The 23,876-nt window shown below is 43.3% G+C and overlaps 1 protein-coding gene across 3 annotated transcripts in view; it reads left to right on the plus strand.

Annotated features, from left to right (window-relative positions):
- SNCAIP (synuclein alpha interacting protein) overlaps positions 1–23,876 on the plus strand; it is a 56,217-nt gene that overhangs the window by 9,332 nt on the left and 23,009 nt on the right. For all 3 annotated transcript variants that reach the window (XM_033163934.1, XM_033163935.1, XM_033163936.1), the window contains 4 exons: positions 6,616–7,469; positions 11,282–11,461; positions 18,829–18,942; positions 22,323–22,448. In XM_033163934.1, coding sequence (XP_033019825.1) covers positions 6,616–7,469; positions 11,282–11,461; positions 18,829–18,942; positions 22,323–22,448 — 1,274 coding nt within the window. The remainder of the gene's footprint in view (positions 1–6,615; positions 7,470–11,281; positions 11,462–18,828; positions 18,943–22,322; positions 22,449–23,876) is intronic.

The following is a 23,876-nucleotide window of genomic DNA, read 5'->3' on the forward strand; positions in this document are numbered from 1 at the left end:
TTTTGTTTTGACTATGGCAGACCAACACGGCTACCTACCTGTAATCTTCATTAATATGTTGTTGTTGTTGTTGTTCAGTCGTGTCCGACTCTTCGTGACCCCATGGACCAGAGCACGCCAGGAATGCCTATCCTTCACTGCCTCTCGCAGTTTGGCCAAACTCATGCCAGTCGCTTCGAGAACACTGTCCAACCATCTCATCCTCTATCGTCCCCTTCTCCTTGTGCCCTCCATCTTTCCCAACACCAGGGTCTTTTCTAGGGAGTCTTCTCTTCTCATGAGGTGGCCAAAGTACTGGAGCCTCAACTTCAGGATATGTCCTTCCAGTGAGCACTCAGGGCTGATTTCTTTAAGAATGGATAGGTTTGATCTTCTTGCAGTCCATGGGACTCTCAAGAGTCTCCTCCAGCACCATAATTCAAAAGCATCAATTCTTCGGCGATCAGCCTTTTTTATGGTCCAGCTCTCACTTCCATACATTACTACTGGGAAAACCATAGCTTTAACTATACGGACCTTTGTCGGCAAGGTGATGTCTTTGCTTTTTAAGACTCATTAATATATTTGAAGCTAAAATGCCAATGGTAGAAATCCGGGGCCTCGGGGTTTTTTTTAGGAGGAGCCAGGCATTGGCAAGTATTTTATTTATGTAGTGTGTTTCACAAAAGGAGAAAATTGCCATTGCTTGTACCGTAGGTGTAGAATTTCTCTGCCACAACCATTAATGGCTAAATTACCACACCTCCTTACTGAGTCACATATGAGAACAAACCAAAAACAGTATCTTTCTCTCTTCTCACTTCTGCCTTGAGCCCTCACTCCCAATACTTTACTTCCAGCAATGGTGAGGAAAGCATTGCTTTTGCATGTCCTGATGCAAGGGAATAAGCAGGGTGCTGCTGCAAAGTGGAAACAGCCCCCGTTCTACAACTTTCCATATGCTAGTCAGGATTCCTGAGTAAATGAAAGAGTTAAACCGATTCAGAAGAAGATAAAGAAATTATGTAAAAACGGCTCAAAATTATATTAAAAATTATACTCAATTGAGACATACATTTATGATTGCAATCCTGTGTATAGTCTTTTCTGAAAGGTATTTAAGGTTAGGCAAGAACACACTGGACTGGGGTGCAGATTAGATCTGATTGAGACACTCGCCATGTTCACTGGATTGACTTAGAAGCAACGCAAGCCACTTCCCAAAATTTCTGGAAATAGCTCATTTAGTTTCCGAGTCAATTCACATTCAGCCTAGCCTACTCCCCTACCCCCACCGAAAGCCCCCAAACCATCTTCACTGTCCAGACTAGGTCTTCAAATTCCTTCCCTTCCTTCCTTTCTCTTGCCAGACTGGCACTTCTGGGGGTTCCACTCTAGTAGCAGCAATAGGCTGCGGGGAAAGGAAAGAGAAGAGTCTCTCTTTCTCCTTCCAGGCACTTGGTGCACTGTATATCAGCATTCCTAGAGGATACAAGTTCACAGTAGACCATGTCACATGGCCGTAGCCCTTGAAAAAACTACACTTTCCCAAACACTGCTGAGCCCTTGGGTCCTGTCATGCTTCCGTACAGCCCACCAGGTATTGGAGAGGAGAGAGAGAGAAAGAACATGGGTGGACTTTAATCCAAGCCTGAAGGAGCGTCTCCACCCCCATCGTTCAGCCCAGACACTGAGGTCCAAGGCTGAGGGCCTTCTGGCGGTTGCCTCACTGTGAGAAGTGAGGTTACACAGAACCAGGCACAGGGACTTCTCGGTAGTGGTGCCCGCCCTGTGGAACGCCCTCCCATCAGATGTCAAGGAAATAAGCAACTATCTTACTTTTAAAAGACATCTGAAGGCAGCCCTGTTTTTAATGTTGTATTGTGTTTTTAACATTTGGTTGGGAGCTGCCCAGAGTGGCTGGGGAAACCCAGCCAGATGAGCGGGGTATAAATAATAAATTATTATTATTGTTGTTATTAAAATAATTAGGAGCTCCTAATACTCTTTTCTCCTGCCAACCTAGCAGTTCAAAAGCACGCAGTGCAAGTAGGGGATGCGGATGGCGCTGTGGTCTAAACCACAGAGCCTAGGGCTTGCCGATCAGAAGGTCGGCGGTTCAAATCCCTGCGACGGGGTGAGCTCCCATTCCTCGGTCCCAGCTCCTGCCAGCCTAGCAGTTTGAAAGCACATCAAAGTGCAAGTAGATAAATAGGTACCACTCTGGTAAACGGCATTTCCGTGCACTGCTCTGGTTCACCAGAAGCAGCTTAGTCATGCTGGCCAGATGACCCGGAAGCTGTATGCCAGCTCCCTCGGCCAGTAAAGCGAGATGAGCGCAGCAACCCCAGAGTCATCCGTGACTGGACCTAATGGTCAGGGGTCCTTTTACCTTTACCTTTAATACTCTTTTATTCTTGGAAATATCCAGCCTCAAGAAGTATGAGTGTTCCGGAAGTATGAATCTTGCTGGTATCTCTAGTATATATCCCGATTCTAGTAATTATATAATTCATATTGAGTTCTATGCTGAAGGCTACCTTGTAGGCACATTTCTGGCAACATTTAGGGAACTGAAAGGTTGGTCCCGTTATGTATTACACAGGAACATGTTTGTTCATGTTCTCTTGCATGCATCAATGAGTTAGGTCTGGTGGATAGGGGGGAAACCCTTTAGTATGTAATTCATCACTATCCTGGATAGCTCAGTTTGTAGAGCATGGGACTCATAAGTATTATTATTATTATTATTATTATTATTATTATTATTATTATTATTATTATTTCATACCCCATCCATCTGTCTGGGTTTCCCCAGCCACTCTGGGCCACTCCCAACAGAATATTAAAAACACTATAAAACATCAAACTTAAAAACCTTCCCTAAACAGGGCTGCCTTCAGTTGTCTTCTAAAAGTCAGATAATTGTTTATTTCCTTGACATCTGATGGGAGGGCGTTCCACAGGGCGGACACCACTACCGAAAAGGCCCTCTCCCTGGTTCCCTGTAACCTCACTTCTTGCAGTGAGGGAACCACCAGGAGTGCCTCGGCACTGGAGCTCAGTGTCTGGGCTGCATGATGGGGGTGGAGGCACTCCCTCAAGGTCGTGGGTTTGAGCCCTATGTTTGGCAAAAGATTCCTGCATTGCAGGGAGTTGGACTAGATGATCCTCATGGCCCTTCCAGCTCTACAATTCTATGATTCTGTGATCTTGTTGCTGTTTTGAAGTTGGGCTCTGTGGGTTATTTACTGGTGTATCTGCTGATTTTTCACTTCCATTTCACCGCCGCCAAACAGTTTCAGGCTTCTTTCCCTTTCAGGAATGATTGGAATTAATCAGGGCTCATGTAGCGACCATGATTAGCAGCACAGCACTATGTACCTAGTCAGATTTCATTATGCACTAGCATCTCTGAAAATGCTTCCTTAATAGCATTTTGCCTTTTTTCTTTTTTGAAGGACGCCTCAAAAATTGCCAGACTTGAATGCTGTTGAAAACACACCACAGTTTCAGCTTAGTTCTAATATGAATAAATCATAGAATCATAGAACAGGGATGATGAAGATATTGTGGCAGGCCAGGCAGCTTGGTCTCACTCGTCCCTTTATACATTTATTACTTAAATAAGAGGAAACACCTGGCAGGAACTATATACCCAGATGAAAAAGGTGCCTGAGGGTGTTGAGTATGGTCTGTGTGCGCTGATACTTTGTGTTCAGTATATTTTGGGAGGAAGACTTGGGGAGAATTGAAATCAAGAATGTAGTAAGCTGGGGAGCTATGCCTAAGAAAAAATATTTTGGTTAGGCACCAAGTGTTCTCAGAATTAAAACTATCTACGCCAACCCCGACCTCTCTCACCACCAAAGGAGCACAAGCGAACAACAGAGAACCTGCACAAACAACGCTGACACCAAACCCTACATATATTAAGTAAAATAGAAACATCGTCACCCCACCCCATCCACCTCCCCATCCCACCCACCTCTCTCCCCCTTTTCTTCCTAATGTCTCAACAAATGAAACTGATGTGTAAAAATGTTACATGGAAAAAATACGAGAGAGACACTGCACCTTTGTAAATTAAGAAAACCTTTAATAAAAAATACTTTAAAAAAGAATTAAAACTATCTAGCATCCTAATAACATGATTTGTGACATTTAAGTTTGAGATTTGTATATATCTCTCTAGAATAGCATGTGCAAGTTTGTGTCTATGGGCCTGTGTCCCAAATCTTTTAAGTACCTAGCAATGCTCCTGGATTTATTGTAACCCCTCATCCTTAGTATAGGCTAAGAAATGAAATCCAAATAAAGGAAGAGGATAGGTAACCCAAATGCATTAATTTTCCAACCCTAAATGCTTGAGTTTCTTTTGTCTGAACAGATCGATTTTATATATTAAGTCTGAACCTAACTCATAGAGCCTTAGCTTCAAATTGATAGCTAGGTCAATACTGAAAATATTACAATTCTTCTCCACATTACCATTTTGTCCTCCAGGAAAACAACACAGGGAGAAAGTGGATTCTCTGAAAACTTTATATTTTTCAGCTATGGCACAGGCATTCACATGCTGGGTTTCTATCTCAGCCCAGAAGCTATTTGCTTAGATCCGCCATATATTTTGGATTTACACTAAAAGCTCATTCAACCTTAAAAGGCAAATAATCATCTCTGTGCAAAGAAGGTGATGACTAACAAAACGTTAATGCCTTGTTGCTGTCTAGACCCCTTTTGTAAAAAAGAAAAAGAAAGATGTATTTTCCTGGAGGCTTGGACAAAATTTGCTTTCTGTGTAAAGTCTTGGTCCCTGTTAGAATGAAACAGCTGGGAAACATGTGGTATCCATTTCCCTCTACCACTTGTGGGGGGGGGGGAATTCACATGTAAATAAAACCAGCATTAAACTGTCACCCTTTGAACTCAGGATCGTATACAATATATAAATAAATATGTGCAATGGGATTTTTTTGTATTGAACATCTTAAGCTGCATGTTGTTGTTGGAGTAATGAATAATTAGCTGAATAATACCATTCCAAAAAAAGCTTCTGAAGATATCCAGGTAATAAGTCAAACCTTATTCTGTTCCTTTCAAAATGTACTTTTTTGCTGTTTTGATAACAATTGTTAGCACAGCTGCTTCTTGAAACAGAGTGTTTCTTAGAAGCTCAACTTGAGTGCAAGAGAGATGCAACTGAAGCATTGCATTTAGTACACGCAATAAATCGAAGCGTGCCTCTGCGAAGACACACTTTTACGAAGCCCAATCCTACACGTTAAAAGGTGACCGCCAGACAGTTTTGTGAGGCCCTCCCTACTAAATGAAGTGGACTTTGATAAAATCAGCTAATACTTAGGATAGCAAGAATCCATTTGAATTCTGAAGGACATGTGATAGGGAGAGATGATTCATTTTGCAGGAGATCTGGGACTACATCTCCCGATTTTTGTTTTAAACATGAGAAGTGGCATTGGCGGGTTGCGAACAGCGCCGGATTTACGTATAAGCCAAACAAGCTATAGCTTAGGGACCCCCCAAAAAATTAAAGGGGAAAAAAACTGGATGCACATTTCCAAAATATAAGATAAAAAAAATTAAACCTACATACAGCAACAGTTTTTTGTGTTGTGTAGGCTCCTTTGATGTAAGTAATGGGCCCTGCCTGCTAGCCTGGTCCCTAAAATATCATTGGTTTGCTCATTTCTATATCAATTACTTTGATAAAATACATATTTTGTTATGTGCAAATGGCTTTAGATACCTATTAGGTCCATCAATTAGCATATATTCAACACACACAAAAAACCAGTGACAATTTGTTGTTGACCAAGGACAGCTGGACATACAGGGTGAGTCTTTTAAAAGAGGCCCCATGGAACATGTGTACTCTGTATCCACGGAGCTTCTTGTAAAGAACTCACCCTGTATAAAGGGCTCCATTACCTTCAGTAGCTTAGGGCCTCATCAAACCTAAATCCGGCCCTGGTTGTGAATGTGGACATAGCAGCAGGGAGGAGGTGCTTAATCTTCTTTCACCCTTCTGCTTAGGATTGTGCCCCATTCTGCTATTTGTCCCATGGAGAGCAATATCCGTATCCCTCTTTCTGTGAGGCAGGTAGCCTGGGGGAGATTTTGGTCAAGAGGACTTCATGAGAAAGAGCTAAACACCCCTTCCTTCCCTCCACCACCACAGAAAGCACATTCACAACCTTCTCCTCTGCTGCCCCTGCAGCTTTCATTTCAGAATCACAAAAAAACACCTTTTGGTCTTCAGATTCAAAACTAGAATACAAGGCTGTGAATATTTTCTGATCATTCTCTATGAGCCAAAATTGCGATCTAAATTTAATTTGGCTTCCACGGTTTTTCTCGTTTCACCCTCCTGCCACGAATAGTGCTCTATATTTCTGTAGCTTAATTTTTAGCAACCGAAACCTTGTGGTGTGAAAGGTGGTCATTAAAATACAAGGTATAGTTTTCCCCATGGTATTTCCACAGTACTTTAATTATGGGTAATTATGTTTCCAAGGTATCCTCTTTTCAAAGTATACAAGATAGGAAGAATGCATGCATGGGTGATGATGAAATGGGATTCATTTGAGGTTGCGTTTCTTGTGCTTTTTTTAGTTCCCAGCACGAATTGGAGTTCAGGAGTTTCGACGGTCCTCGGAAATGCACAAAAACCAACAGGCATTGCGGATATGTACAGTAAATTCAGACCGGTGAAGAGGGTTTCCCCCCTTAAGCACCAACCAGAAAGCTCAGAAAATAATGAAAGTGATGACCAAAAGAACCAGAAGATGGAGTGCCAGAAAGGCAGTGACTCTCCACCTGCACCTCAGAATGGCGATCAACTTCCAGGCAATGGAGAGAGCCTTAAAACAAAATGCATTGAGCCTGGAGTCCTGCTTGGTGAGTTGGAGCACTACGACCTAGACATGGATGAAATTTTGGATGTGCCTTACATTAAATCAAGCCAGCAGCTAGCTGCTTTTACCAAGGCTGCTCCAGAGAAACGGATTTTGAGTGTGTACTCAACGCTGAATGGTCTCAGCGGCAAGTCATGCCCAGCAGGGAACACAGAGAAGCCACCGACAGGGACAACACAGTTCTGTGTTCTGTCTCCTGTGAAAAGCTCCCAGCTGAGAAAAGGGCAGCCCATTGTCCCCGATCAGCACAAGCATTTAGCTGAAGAGTTGGAGTCCCCCCAGCCGCTAGTTAAATGTGGTTCAGTCCATGAGCCCGAAGCCCAGACCAAGGGCTTCCTCAACAGGACGTTGGCTGACAAAATGGAGAAGACGGTGCCCCACTGTCAGTTAAAGACGTTTCATCTGCAGGCAGCAGCGCCAGAAAGCAAACAGGATGAACTAAACCTCAGTATGAACTGGAGCGGCCCCGGAGGTCCAGAAGAAAGGAGCGAGGACGTGAAGAAAAACAAGAGCATCTTAAATATTGTGAAAGAAGGGCAGATATCTCTACTGGTAAGTTTTTTTAATCATTCATTCATAACGCACACAGATCAGGAGGGGAAAGTTGTCGTTGAGTTTTTCCCTGGAGAAAACCACACATTTTAATTTGCAAAAAAAAAAAGGGACGTTTGTTGAAGACAAGTTGAATGGGAATGTAAAAACTCAAGATTATAGAAACTCAAGGATGGTTGATTTTAATGTAACTACTTAGTGTATACGTTGCCTCCTCCATTGTTGTTTTAAATCTTTTCGGAATGGCGAGGCTCCACTTGTTCATTTATTAGCAGATTAACTCTGTTCCTACTCAGAGGCCAATAATAGTAACAGAGAGGCTTCTGTTGTGTGTTCTGATTAATATTCAAGAGTGTTTACCCCAGCTTATTGCAACAGCTTTCATGAACAGGAGCTCACACAGAAGCCCCAATTGGCCTCTGACCCACATGGAGATTTTAGCTAGTTACAGCTTTGTGATAAAACATCATTAAACGGCGTTTCCAGAGCAACTAGATGTAAGCTAACAAGGTTGGGGGGAAGCAAGCCTTATCTGCATTCATATTCATTACTTTGTGCCTACTTTTGTTTATGTTTTACCTATACAGCTTTTACCTAAAGCAGGACAGAGACAGATCATGAATGCAGCAGCACACACAAAAACAGAGAGCTTAAAAAAAAATAGGGGCTAGTATTCAGTTGCACAGTAATAATAATAAAAATAGTCAGCTGTGAGACCAAAAAACCCTTGCTTTTTTCCTTTAAGCCCTTAAAGGAAAAATAAAAACAGTCCCTTCTTTTCTCTATATGAAAATATGAAGTAGAAACTCAGATTGTAATGTATCCAAATATTCTCATCGCAGTTTAGTTTGCTTTCCCCTCTCTATTTGTTTCTTCTGCTATTTGTAATCTGTTGCTTTTATTCCTTATCATAATTATCAGGCATGATATCTTCAGTCTAGTGCAATGCTTGGCCCAGTGGGATTCTTGTAGTTAATGCTTTATAACATTTCTTGCTCCTTCAGATGAGCTGAAGTTTTCATATTCTGGTAAAGTGAAAAGCTGAAAGACATGTTGGTTCTGGAACGTTATATAGAAGATGCCATGCACATTAAAAAAAATATGTGTTTGGGTCTGTTTCTAATGTCAAATATGAAAAGCAAGCCTGTGTTGGTACTAGCTTGCATTTTCCTTTATCTGACGGATTAGTGCACAAAGAGCACTACAACATAATGTAACCTTATATTGTTTTAAGGGCATTCCCTTAGGAACATAGGAACCATCGTACTGCAGCAGATCAATATTCGTTCATGCCTATTCCAGATCTGCCTTCATAAAACTGAGTGACATTATACAATTAATTCAATCCAATGCTTCAACAGTCTGAAAGGAAACTCTAGGGTTGGGGTTTTTTTTTTTCTTTCTTAATCCTCTGGGGCATTCCAATTATTTTCTTTCCTTTGTTTGAAACATTATAGATGTCTACTCCTTGACTTGGGATATTAGACAGCATGTCTCAAGCTCTAAATCATTATTTCCAATCTTTTGATTGTGCTCACATATTAAAGTTAGAAGGAGCTGAGGAAACTCACAAAGAATCTATTGGAATAACTCTGCTATTGAAGGAAAGCTTAGAAGACTATAAATCCTAACTAGTGCCTTTTCAGAAGCACACTGTTGTGGGTCCTCCCACCCCCTTTTAAAGGACTATATTATATTTATCATAATTTAATTAGGAGTTTTAGGTACAGACAGGAGGATAGGATTAGATGGTGTATCGCATAGATATACTGTACAGAATCTATGTAGACCCACTTCTATTGTTTTGTTATTTTGCTAAGAATTCTTATAACCTTGGCGGTACACAGCCAGGTTCTTGACTCCCAGCAGGGATGTGTATATGGCCAATTACTACAGCAGTTATTTGTATCAGTTAATGACCGTAATGCTTGGAAAACTTTTAAAATGGGCTGTAATGAAACAGCACTCTACACAAATCTAAGTAGTTTTGATACTGCCTATCACAAAAGAGAGGGACCCAGGTGGCGCTGTGGGTTAAACCACAGAGTCTAGGGCTTGCTGATCAGAAGGTCGGCGGTTCGAATCCCTGCCATGGGGTGAGCTCCCGTTGCTCGGTCCCAGCTCCTGCCCACCTAGCAGTTCGAAAGCACGTCAAAGTGCAAGTAGATAAATAGGGACCGCTCCAGAGGGAAGGTAAACTGCATTTCCGTGAGCTGCTCTGGTTCGCCAGAAGCGGCTTTGTCATGCTGGCCACATGACCTGGAAGCTGTCTGCGGACAAACGCCAGCTCCCTTGGCCTATAGAGTGAGATGAGCGCCGCAACCCCAGAGTCGGACACGACCGGACCTGATGGTCAGGGGTCTCTTTACCTTTACCTATCACAAAGAGAGACTCCATAAACAAAGCTTCTAATCACCCCTGGAGCCAAGGCTCAGAAAGAGTTGCTCCTATATAGCAAAGAACTCTTAAATCCATACAGCAAGAGTAGGGCGGAGGTGGAAGAATACAGCAATGGGAGTGATACTGGACACGGTTCTGAGAGTCTCTTCCAACGGATCTTAGTCAGAAAGATATGCAAAGTCAGAAAGGCGCTAAATGATTTAGCATTATTAGAGCATCCCTAATGGGTTATTTGGCCCCATGCACAACAAATAAAGAGACCCAAATAGCACCTGCATTTGGGTGTGTTTGTTTGCTGTGTAGACAGTGGCACCACTAAGACTGGACTAAAGGGCGCATGTCTGGGGGGGCCCATGCAGCCCAAAGGTCCCTCAAACACTCCAGCAGCCCCATGGCTATAAGGGGTCTTCATTTTTCTTTCCATGCCGTGTAATAAAATTTTTGCCTGCATCATACTCATCGTTGCAGCAGCACAGAAGTCTCATGCTGGCTTCTAGCCTGGCAGGCACTTCCCAGGCTGCGCACAAGAGCATCCTAAGAAATGCTGCCACAGTGGCAGAAAGCTCTGCATTCCTGTGAGTACATGCAAGACTAGACTTCTCTTAAAGCCTTGCGCGCGTGCACTTGCGGCAGCTCAGGGCTCTGTGTGCCGGCTGTCAACCTGGCAGCGCTTTCTGGTAACGCCATGTGAATACATGCCATTACATAGTCAAGTGGGCATATGGAGATTTTACTACATAGCATTTAAAGAAAACTGTCACTTTGTACAGTAAAATAAGGAAGGCCATTCAGCCTGCCCCCTACTCAGGGAGGGAGAAGGATAGAGCAGCCAAAGTGAGCAGAGACGGGGCAAAAAGCACTTTTTCCAGGGCCACCTCAAACTTGTCTGTATATCTGCCTGTTGATTATTTTTACAAGGCTCTCATAGTCTGTATCTTTATCTTTGCCTATAAATTAAATGTGATCAATGAAACTGAGACTGGTGCATTTCATTTGTCAATGGTTGTACTCAGTTTCTCACTCTGTATATAGACATATACACCATAGATAGATAGATTGAGGGAGTGAGTTTGCTAACTTGATGACCTCCATATGTTGCTTCCATAATCCCCAACCATTGGCCCTGCTGTTTGAGGCTGATGGGAGGTAGCTATAGTTCAAAATATCTGGAAGGGGTTACCTTAGCTTACCCCTGGTCTATGTGATGTGCTGGTCCTTCTAGCAACCTTTTAAAAAAAGGTAAATATAGGTCTCCTAGAACGGGCAGTTGTACAAGCCAACTAGGTAGACAACAGGCCATTCAATCAGTATATATATTTTTTTTAATTTGCAGACACATAAACTTTAGTAGCTGCTAAAATGGGCTCATATGGAATTAAATTACTAACTGTCCCATGCCGTCTTTTGCACAGCCCCACCTCGCAGCTGACAACCTGGACAAAATCCACGATGAAAATGGCAACAACCTTTTGCATGTTGCCGCATCACAAGGGCATGCAGAATGCCTACAGCATCTCACGTCTCTGATGGGCGAAGACTGCCTGAATGAGCGGAACAGCGAGCAGCTCACCCCTGCTGGCTTAGCAATAAAGGTAATGTGACTTCCTACGGTGTCTAAAGGCCAAATTCGAAATTGGCCTGGGAACCCAGTTTCTTTCCAAACTTTTAAAAAGCAGTGGGGGGGGGAAGGAAGTGTTGTTTAAACTTGTTGCAGAACACACACCTGCACACAGACACACACTGCCCTATGCTCTGCAGAAGCTTTCTGTCAGGTGTAGGGAGAGCAAGCATGATTTGGTCAAAATAGCATCACAGGCCAAACGGCCCGTTGGGCTAGTTAGACCTGCAGGCCAGAGATTCCCTCCCACTGTAAATGATGGCATGTCGTTGAAAGTAAACAACGGAGTGCCATTACAAGGATAACAAAGATGCACCAACCTTGCACATTTTGCTGCATGCTTGCACAATCATTTCTGACGGAACAGTGTCACCAAAAGGTGAAAGTCCCCCAGTGATGGGCAAAGATCTGGCAGCAATAAATAGTGATGACCTCTGGGGCAGGCAACGAGGGGTGGTGCACTCTTCCTGGGAGATGTTGCTACGTGCTAAGTTGGAATGATCAGCATTCTGCAGGCATGCAGCTGGGCAGCACTGCCTCTGTGCAGGTTTGGAGCAATACCTGAACAGCGCTGAACCTGCCTCCTTCTAGTGCTGCTGTGTAGCACCCACTGTTTCTACTACTTACTTGGTTTATATCCTGTCTGCCCTCCCAAAGGAGCCCACTGCTAGTAAAAGTTTTGAGCCCATAAAAACATACATAAGATGTGACTACAGTAGCAAGAATGTTACTTGCCCAAAGATGGAAAGAAGCAGAAGTCCCAGCAAAGGAAGAATGGATACAAAAACTTATGGAATATGCAGAAATAGCAAAACTTAACGGAAGAATAAGAAATCAAGATAACAAACTTTTTATAAAAGAATGGAAATGTTTGGTTTGTTTGTTTTTGACGTTGTAACATAAAAACTTTATTAGGGCCAAAATTCACAATGTGGTATGTGGTTACAAAGAACCGTTCCTATGGTTGCCATATTTTGAACTAGGGGCCTTGTAGCTATAACTCTAACAGTAGTTTGATCTCTAGTAATGAGTACATGAGGGACGCAGGTGGCACTGTGGTCTAAACCACTGAGCCTCTTGGGCTTGCCAATCAGAAGGTTGGTGGTTTGAATCCCTGCGACGGGGTGAGCTCCCGTTGCTCTGTCCCAGCTCCTGCCAACCTAGCAGTTTGAAAGCATGCCAAAAAGTGCAAGTAGATAAATAGGTACCGCTCTGGCAGAAAGTTAAACGATGTTTCCATGTGATGCTCTGGTTTCGGTGTTCCGTTGTGCCAGAAGCAGCTTAGTCATGCTGGCCACATGACCCAGAAAAACTCTGTGGACAAACGCTGGCTCCCTCGGCCTGTAAAGCGAGATGAGCACCGCAACCCCAGAGTCGCCTGCGACTAGACTTAACTGTCAGGGGTCCTTTACCTTTAAAAAAAAATGAGTACATGATCATGTTTAAATCCATGCAAATAACATATTTCACTGGTAGATCTCCACAGGCTGGTCCTTTTTGAAAGGCAAAAAAGGAGGCCAAGATACGGTCAGTTGGTAATCTGGACTCTTTTTCAAACTACAATTTCTGCTGACTCTCCCAAGGAGCAGATGTTGAGATATGAATATACAATGACTCAACAGAGCCCACCTATGACATCATCATCTACTCAGCCAATCACCTTTCTTCTCTCTGTCCCTTTATGATTTGAAGCTTGCTCAACAGATGACAACCAGCGGTTGATTACTGGTGCTTGAGTGTACCAAATCATCAGAATGTTTGAAATCATCAGAATGTTTGTCGATTTGATTATTTTTATCTATTCTCTGGTCAAATCCCTCTTTAAGGTAAGAGACAAATAAAAGGAAGCGCTCCCAAATATAAGCCACACTTTTTTTCCAATTTCAGACCCTGAAAAGTTAAAGTGCGGCCTATATCCGCGACTCTTTATCGTATGCTGCTGAAAGCGGCTGGGGAGCGTGGGCCACCAACCAGCTGGCCTCTTACGATTTGAAGCTTTCCCTAACAGACGACAACTGTCCCTAGAGTGCACTAGAGTGGTCTCAGAAAAATGATTGTAGGTTTAATTACTTCAATCTGTTAGCGGGTCAAAGCCCTCTTTAAGGTACGAGGCGGTGGCTGGGGGAGCCGCGCGCCTGCCAACCAGCTCCTGGGTTCCTTTCCACCGGCAAGACCCAGAAGCCAAGGCACCCCTGCCCACAACACCACTGACCAAGGACCCACCCCAGCTGGCTGCCACTCAACCATTTCTAGTTAGTTTAGGTCCAGGACCCCTGCCCCATCAAAATGATTGTAGGTTTAATTAATTATCCAGTGAAAGCCCTCTTTAAGGTAAGAGACAAATAAAAAAAGGAAGTGCTTCCTTACGCAGCGCATGGTTAAACTATGGGATTTGCTTCCACGGGAGGCAGAGATGGCCGCTGACTTGGTTGGCTTTAAAAAGAGAATAACACAAATTCACAGAGAAGGGGGGTCTACTACCGTATTGGCCCGAATATAAGCCACACTTTTTTCCATTTTCGGATCCTGAAAAGTTAAAGTGCGGCCCATATTCGCAACCTTTTACCGTATGCTGCTGAAATCAGCCAGGGAGCGCGGGATGCCAACCATCCTGGAGGCAGATGTGCAGCCCCTCCCCAGCCACCGCAAAGCAGCCAGGGAGCCATGGGCTGCCCCGCCCCCCCAATGGCCGGCCGTACGCGCAGCTCCCCAACTGCTTGGCGGGGTGGGGGAGCACGCGCAGGCCAATTCTTTGGAGCAGCAAGGTGTAACGGATCTGCCCTTAGGCAGGATATGGTCAGAAACCCCAGCGTGTGAAGAGTTAAGGTTCCGCCTGTTTGAGTGGCAGCTTGCTCGCAGGAGGCGGGACTTTTCACCCTTTAAAAGGAGGGCGCGGCAGTTGGTCGAGAGGGAGAAAGAGGGAGTGAGTGGTGACTGAGGGAGAGAAGATTAGAGACCAGGATAGTGGTGGGTAGGTTAGGCTAGGTCGAAGGTTTAGTATGTTATACTGAATAGAAAACCTTTTATGCCATTATGAAACTACCGGTACGTTTAAACATTTGATTCTCTGAAACCGTTATGTTCTAAAAAGAAAATAAAGACTAGTTTTGTTGCTATAAGTCAGTCGTCAATTTTTGGGTCCAGCAGGTTATAAACTGCTCATGAAGAGGTGAACCCAGGGAAGAGTCCAAACTGTCCTGCGGGGTGTTAGTTTGTGTCTTAGGGGTTTCACTCAGGAGGGGCTGGCGGGCTGAAACATTGTGTATGCCACTGAGTTGCTAAAAGGGTTTAGCAGACTGATACAGTGAGGGATCTAGAGAGATTCCTCTCTAGGGTGTAGGCAAAAAGGTGTTTAACTCCTGAAGCCCAGAGCAAGGATTATAAACGGCCACGGCAGCTGGACAAAGAAACTCCAGTTACTAAGATACTCCTATTTTATAACTACAAGGGAGTGAACCTCATTGACGGACCTCCAAGGGACAGGTGGGGTGGCTAATTAGTCTGACCCGGAACACCTGAGCAAATAAAAATAAAAATAAATAAACTTAGTAACAGGGGAGGGTAGTGTGAAAGGGAGGTTCATTGCACAAGGCATCTCTAGATAGAACATGTAACATTCTTTTCTTTCCTCCTTGGTTTGTCACAGTCCCTGTGACATCAAAGGTCTCCGTGGCCTCGGACTCTGTAACCAATTCTTCCAGAGCTTGTAATTCTGTAGAGCAGCTAGGCATCTCTGGATAGAACATGCAGCATTCTTCTATTTTGTTTCCTTTGCCATGGATTCTCTCCATTCATTCCTGGTTGAGGATCTTAATCCACTGGGAATTCTTTTGAAACCCCATTTGTTGATCTTTCCTATGGGCAAGTCTGAATCTGTGCCAGAGCCGAGAGGGATTTTCCTTCCAATACCAGAGCCGAGTCATTAAATCAAATAGCCATTTGCCACCCTCTCGTGACACTCCAGACCAGCCTTGTTTGCGGAGAGCCGCCTCGCTTTAACCCGGCAGCAGGAGAAGTTTTGCTTGGCTGTTGGGCAAAATGGGGCAAACCATTGGCGGGCACAAGAGAAGCCGGCAGATTCCATGGAAATGGTTTATTGAATATTTACAGACAAATTGTAAACAGATAAAAACACTGGCAGGATTATTGTAATAACCGGCAGCTATATAAGAGTATATAGTTGAAGAAGTTAAATAAATGAGTAAGCTACGTTCATTTGGATATGCAGAAGATATTAAAAATAAATTTAAGGAACTGCAGAAAGAGGGGGAAGGAAGTTAAGTTTCAAAATGTTAAAATGACTGTAAAATCAGTGAAATATATATCTATCTGAAAAGTATAAATAAAAATTCATAAATAAAAAGAAGAACCACCTACCTGCTGGATCAGTCCAATGGCCCATCCAGCGTCATGTTTTTACGGTTGCCAACCAGATGCCTGTGGGAAAGCAAGAATCAGGATTCGAACTCAATGCCATCACTGACTGCTGCTTTTTATTTTTGGTTTTGGGAGAGTTTTCTAAGCAAACCATTGTGAGATCCAGCTGTGTTCCAAGCAACATTCTTTAGAAGCAGGTCATTCAAGCAGCTTCAGTAAAAGATCAACTGCAACCACCGATCATCAGTTTTGTCACATACCTGTGACAATTTGCCATCCACACATTAGGGGGTTCCACTATAGTTCCACAGTGCAACAGTATGCTAACTGACTCAGGTTTTTTGTGTGTTTTTTTGTTTTGTTTTTTTAAAACCCTTATTTCCAGAATCAGACCTGAGGCACAAGTTGATTATGCTGTAATAATATGAGTATATTAAGGAAGATAAATGAGATGAAAGGTACATATGTGAAGGCTGCTGATACTCCTGGGTGTTTCTTATGCAGCGTCTACTTTAATATGCCACATCCAGAGCTGAAACGTCTTAGATATCAAAACCACTTTGGAATATCACATGAAAGTAAACATTTACCTCTTGTGGAGAACAGCAGGCAACCTGTCAGAAACAAAAATAATTAATGTCATCTGGAAGAAAGTTCAGACTACAGGAAAATCTGTAATACAAGAAAACACTACATTTTATAGCACTGCTGTGCCCTTGTAAAATACAGTGGTGTGCACAGGAAGGACAATGATGGAGTTAAACTTCTCTTGGGATATTCTGCAAATGAAGCAAAATAAAGGAAGCAAAATACTGGGGTCACTTTCGCAGGGTAAAAGCAAGAGGTTCTGGAAAAAGCACAAAATAGGAATGGCAGGTTCCTTAAAATTTATCTCCCTTTTAGGAAAGGTTTGGAAGTATGTTCAGGTCTGATCTCTGGTGGAATCGAAGGCTGTGGCCATGAGAGAAGCTAGACCCCTCTTGGGGTGTTAATGCTGTGAGCCCTTCCATTGTAGGCTCAGGTTGTCTATATATGTAACTAAGCCATATATCATAAAGACACCACAGTCTCTGCTGTTCCTCATTCCCAGGAAACTGAACCCTTGGTAAGGAATCCCTGTAATTTCACACGGCTCAGAGATTGGGGTGGTGTGCAAGAGTATACTTACTCAAAAGTTACTCCTAGTTATGTGTGTTTAGGATTACAAATGAAGGATGCCAATCTATATTCACTTACCTATGAGTAAGCCTGATTGAATTTCTAAGTGGAGCTGTATTTGATTGCACCGTGTTGTTAATTGTGTTATTCAAATTTATTTATGATATCAATGCATCTGCCTCTCTATTCTGTGTTCTGTTGTCTTCTGTTCTCTCATCTACATTTTTAAAACGACAGTGGTACCTCGCAAGACGAAATTAATTCGTTCCGCAAGACTTTTCGTCTTGCGGAAATTTCGTCTTGCGAGGCACCGTTTCCCATAGGAACGCATTAAAATTTAATTAATGCGTTCCTATGGGAAAAAAGTCAGGGAGCGCCGGTCGGAAGGGGCGCCGGCCGGCACCGGAGCCGCGCAGCGCCGCATTTTAAGGCTGCAGCGAGCGAACTGTTCGCCCGCTGCAGCTTTAAAATGCGCCGTAGCTAAAAAGGCTTACCTTTTGGCTCCGGTGGGGGGGGGGTTTCCGAGTCGCGTCCGCCATTTTGGATCGACTCAGACATGCGCAGTCGATCCAAAATGGCGGACGCGACGCGGAAAAACACCCCCCCACCGGAGCCAAAAGGTAAGCCGCGCCCCTCCTGACCGGCACGGCGCCGCGTTTTAAGGCTCCGGCGAGCGCTGCAGCTTTAAAACGCGGCGTCGCGCCGCAGCTAAAAAGGCTTACCTTTTGGCTCCGGTGGTGGTGGGGGTGTTTTCTGCGTCGCGTCCGCCATTTTGGATCGACTCAGACATGCGCAGTCGATCCAAATGGCGGGCGCGACGCGGAAAACACCCCCCCCACACACCGGAGCCAAAAGGTAAGCCTTTTTAGCTGCGGCGCGACGCCGCGTTTTAAAGCTGCAGCGCTCGCTGGAGCCTTAAAACGCGGCGCCGTGCTGGTCGGGAGGGCTTACCTTTTGGCTCCGTTGTGTGGGGGGGTGTTTTCCGCGTCGCGCCCGCCATTTTGGATCGACTGCGCATGTCTGAGTCGATCCAAAATGGCGGACGCGACGTGGAAAACACCCCCCCCCACACCGGAGCCAAAAGGTAAGCCTTTTTAGCTATGGCGCGATGCCGCGTTTTAAAGCTGCAGCACTCGCTGCAGCCTTAAAACGCGGCTCCGGCGGCTCACAGTGGTACCTCGCCAGACGAATTCGTCTTGCGAAAAACAGCCATAGACGAATTCGTCTCGCGAGTCAACTAAAAACTCGCAAAACCCTTTCGTTTTGCGAGTTTTTCGTTGTGCGAGGCATTCGTCTTGCGGGGTACCACTGTATGTGAGCATTTTTGATACATAAGACTATGTGAGGATTTTTATGTATTATGGTGTTCTATAAGCCATCCTGATGGGACTCCGTCCTGAAATGCAACTTTTTAATAAAAAAAACTAAAATAGGGATTTTTTAATTAAAAAAAGAAATCATATGAAATGTAGATGAGAGAACAGATGACAATAGATTATGAATGGGGTGAATATGAAATAAACAGGTATTTGCAAAGGGATATATGCAGGATTTATAGGAATTGCAGAAGGAACGTCATTAAGCTGCTGTATTCAAGACTGTTTTTATATTTAAGCCCCATAAAACTAAATAAAAATTGTGTTTCAGAAATGACCTGTGAATTGCAGCGCCTGTAAATAGGCCTACAATCACTGCTATTACAATGTTCAATAGAAAATATGTTTCCCATGCCCATACACACAAAAAGATTCAAAATTAAGTATAAATGTACAAAAAAAAAATACATCTTTGTTTTCTTCTCTTTAGAATGGTCAGCTGGAGTGTGTGAGATGGATGGTGAGTGAAACAGAAGCCATTGCAGAATTAAGTTGCTCAAAAGACCACCCAAGCCTTATTCACTATGCAGCTTGCTATGGGCAGGTACAGTTACATTTTGAATTCTTGTTTTAATTTAATGCAATGTGTGTTGGTCTGACCATTGAGATCCCTGGAAGGGGCATTTCTTATAGCCTTCGGGCAATGTCAGAGGGGTGATGATGATCCAAACAAGGGCCTTCTTGGTTGTGGCACCCTCTTTGTCTCTAGTGGTGCATTGTCATCGTTTTTCCCATTTCACCGATTACTTAACATGTATCTCTTCATCCAGACCTTCACAAAATGGCCAATGTTGTTTTAAGGTCCTCTTTGAGACCTATGATTTGCTGAATAATGTATTATCTCATCAAGGCCAAAATTATGTGTTGGTTCTATGGGTTTCATTAGTCTTGTTCTTTTATTAGTTGTTTGTGATTATATATTTTATATTGCTTTTTTTTGAAAAGCAATGAATGAATGCATGAATTAATAAAAGATAATTCACTCAGGTTGCCCATACAATAAATTATTTTTTTACCCTTATCCATAAAAAGTGAAATTTTGAAATGTGGCCTGTGCCAGTCATAGATAGAGGAGGTTTTAAATACACTGAGAGGAATTGCATTCCCCCCCCCCCATTTTTTCCCCTAAGTATTGGGAACTTTAGAAACAAATATTGAGTAATTTTAACATACATGCATTTGCAAGACACTTTCCAACTTATGCAAAGTTGCTCATGCAAAAGATAGCCCATGTAAACACCAGACTTGGCTGCAATGCAAGGGAAATATTTTTATAAAGAAGAAGTGTTTTTTTGAATGGATTCAACGTACAATTATTTCCTCTAGCACTTGGCACATATGGTACCTGTTTTTTAAGTAAATACTTCCTATGATGGGGAAGGCATGAGAAAAAAAGCAGCCAAAGAATAGGCCCATTGATGTCGATGTTGTCCTGCAATGCTCGTACAGGATGTTTTATTCTTGAGAAAAACTTGCCCTGCCTCAGTTCCAAGTCTGTCTTCAGAAATATCCTTGAACCAAAAAAAGGGGGTAAATGAGCCAACTGAGTTGTTGCCAAGTGTGAAATCAGGAAAAGATGGGGATCAAGCATATCTCTAAGAATGTGTGTACCTCTAGACTCCGAATTCAGATAATACACTATATATATATATATATATATATATATATATATATATATATATATATATATACATACACACACACACACACACACACACACACACACATATATATATATATATATATATATATATATATATATAACCAGCCCTGTTTTTCTACTTGAACTTTCTGCCAAACAAGCAGACTTTCAAAACGCATCTTGACCCCAGCAGGGCAAAGTTTGTCATGTTCGGAACTTAAGTATTTCTCGTATACAACTCAAACCTACAGCAAAAAGTTGCAATGCAGCCTCACCTTCCAGCATTTCTCCTATGGAAACAGGGACGTCCTAAGGAAAAAGTGGGACATTCTGGGATCAAATCAGAAACCAGGACAGATTCTGTAAATCCAGGAATGTCCCTGGAAAATAGGGACACTTGGGGGGTCTGCTTCTAACAGATGTGTTCCTGTTCAGAGTTCCAGGCAATTAACCATCTTCTCCTCCAGGACACTTTAATTCCCCTATCTCCCCAGCCTTCCCTTTCTCAATTAGCATAGAACAGGACCGCCCAACAGGTTAAAAAAAAAGCTCAACAACTTTGGTAGATCACTGCCAGTTTTTTTTATATATATATACTGGGAGTAGATCTCAGTCTCTTGAAAGTTGGACATGCCTGGCCTAGAACATACTTTGGTTACTGAGCATGCTCAGTCTTTATTGACTGTGGGAAAACTACCCCCCTCCCTTTTTGGGTTTTAACAAGGCTTTTTTTTAATGACTGCTGCTGTCTTTGGGCTCCCCCTGAACATGCTGGTACCTCCCTCTTGTTTCTCTGTGTCTCTCTTTGCGTGCCATATGTGTTAGCAGGAACCACCTGACTTCTTTGTGAGATGGAGTGATTAATTCTAAATCCCCAGGGTGTGTTGGCTTTATATATATTAGACATGCCATTCAGTTAAAGATGGTTGATTAATCATATGAGTTTTAGTCAATAAATTCATCAATAAATCAATTAAGGCTGGAATCCGAGAAGCACTTGCCCTGGAGTTCAACAGGGCTTACTTCTGAGTAGACATGTTTAAAATCGCATTTTAAATTGGCCTGTGGGGGGGGGGACACATTTTTAAAAGGGTATATTATTTCCTTTGTTTTAGATAATGCAAGACTGCATTGCAGTTGATAACATCTTAGAAGAGGCATTGTGCCTTCTCACACACACAGGAGAAAAAGAATCTCCTAAAATGGCACTTAGTAGTTGTGCTAATATTGGACTCGGGTGGCGCTGTGGTCTAATCCACTGAGCCTCTTGGGCTTGCCGGTCAGAAGGTCGGCGGTTTGAATCCCTGAGACGGGGTGAGCTCCCGTTGCTCAGTCCCAGCTCCTGCCCACCTAGCAGTTCGAAAGCATGCCCCAAAGTGCAAGTATTGCAGTAGCTTGTGGGAGGGCTGCAGAATTTTGAGGACTCCCTATTGAAAAAACGACCAGTTTTCTTTTGAGAAGTCAGTATCTAAGATCTGCTCCATGAGTCCCTTATTCATCACTTAACCTGGCACTTTCAATCAATTCATTTGTTCACCCAAATGCTGAACAAAAAAGAAGGAAGGAAGGAAGGAAGGAAGGAAGGAAGGAAGGAAGGAAGGAAGGAAGGAAGGACATTTCAACCAGCATTTTTTATCCACAAATATTGCCTACCTGTACCAATATTTTGTGTATACTTAATACAGTGGTACCTCTAGTTGCGAACAGGATCCGTTCTGGAACCCCGTTCGCAACATGAGCAACGCATATCCTGAAGTGCCGCGTCTGCGCATGTGCACGGTGTGATTCAGTGCTTCTGCGCATGCGCAAAACGCAATTCAGCGCTTCTGCGCATGCGCGAACTGCCGAACCCAAAAGTAACCTGTGCCGGTACTTCTGGGTTCAGTGCGTTCTTAACCCGTAACGAACGCAACACGTAGCGTTCGTATCCAGAGGTATGACTGTATATGAAACCCAAACCTTTGCATGTTCGCTTAGAAGTAATTCAATGGGGCTTGCTCCTAACTACAGTGATTGAGTTTACAATTGCGGAATGAGAATGTTTAAGGATCTTACTAAAGCTCAAAGTGATCTGAGCAGCATCTTAGATGGGATAAGTAAGGATACCTAAGGCAGTTCCTCTGTTAGATTCTGCGGTGCAGCTGCTATGTAAATGTATCTTAAGACTTGGAACATATTCCATAATTATAAATACCTTCAACACAGAAGAAGATGGCAGCCACCTTTCCAATTTTTATTTTAAAAAAAAAAATCTTTTTCTCTCTCTCTCTGTGTGTGTGTAGGAGAAAATCCTTCTGTGGCTACTTCAGTTTATGCAAGAACAAGGGATTTCTTTAGATGAAGTTGATCAGGATGGCAACAGCGCGGTCCATGTAGCTGCCCAGCATGGGTATCTGGGATGTATACAGGTAAAAAATAATTACATTTATTTCAGACGGTTGTTCTAAGTGAAAGATCCATAGTAGCCAGTTACACAACACAGAGTACTAACCACTATACGATATGACATATGCTGGAGATGCAACAATGGGGTTGGTACTATCTTTAAAGAATACCTTAAAAACTATGTGGAGATGGTAGATCTCCTGACAGACAGTGAATGAATCTAGAAAATATAACGAAAATTAGCTTGTAAAATATTTGGAAGAATAGAACATCCAAAATGAAATGCGTACAGATTAAATAAATGTAAACCAGCACAACGAGAATGGTCGGAAGTCAATTCACTGTGGGTGTGTTCACGTTGGGTATGTATATAGGTAATGTATGTTTTGTAGATATGTATTGTATTGTTTGATATATGTATTGTATTGTATGTTTATAGGTTCTGATGTACAATAAAGGTATTTTTTAAAAAAAAAAAACACCCCAAAACATAGTAGCCTGTTACATGGAAACAGAAGATCAGTTATATCAGAAGACGCTGGCCCCATTCACATATACTTTAAAAATAGTTTAGTGTTACATGCATGAGCAAAACCTCAGGCTCATGTGCTTTCCCTTCTTCTCACCTGCAGCCATGTGACCAGTGTTTAGCTTCACTTTCCACAGTTCCTGGCTTGCTGTTGAACACAGACTGGAGCCGTACTGCACTGCCCACCTGCCCTTGCAGGGGGGAACCCAGCCAGCCAACACAGCCTTTGGCAGATGTATTCCCACCCCCCAACACTGCCCAAGCGGCCATTCAGCAAGGGGACCAGGGGTGCAGCAGCAAGGCCAGGCATGAACAGCATGTGCTGTGCTGAGCTGCAACACCTCCCCTGCCTGAAGCTGGTTTATCTTGAAACTAGAGTTTGTGATAAACTGCAGCTTCTGGTTCATATGCAACAACCATCCAGGATTTGTTGGAAGCGAAACTTAACGCTGCAGAAGTTTATCTCCCGGTCGTGTGGGATGAGAAGGAGGAGGAGATGTGTGAGCTGGAGGCTTGGCTTGAGGGGTCTTGCCCATAGCACTAAACCATGATTTAGCATCGTTGTCGGTGTCATTCATTGTACTTTTAAGAGTTTGAATCTCAGGGCGGGTTACAAAGCAGTGAAATAAAAACTGCATGCATCATATAAGCACATTGAATGGAGGGAGAAGCATGGTTTTCGCTGATTCCACCTTCTATCTATAGCCCACCCCCCTGTCATTTGGAGATGCACACAGACCTCCACCCAGGCATGAAGAGACATAATCACAATGCAGAGACACATTCCACCAAGACACATTCCACCCAAGCAAATAAGGCGGGTGTAGAACAGTGCCTGCAAAATGCATAGTCTCTGAAGAGGGGATGTGGCTTGGAGAGAGTCCAGGGGCCTGGAGGCTTCCAGTCCCTGCTCTAGATGCAG

This window comes from Lacerta agilis, chromosome 11 (genome assembly GCF_009819535.1).
Source record: "Lacerta agilis isolate rLacAgi1 chromosome 11, rLacAgi1.pri, whole genome shotgun sequence".
Lineage (NCBI taxonomy): Eukaryota > Metazoa > Chordata > Lepidosauria > Squamata > Lacertidae > Lacerta > Lacerta agilis.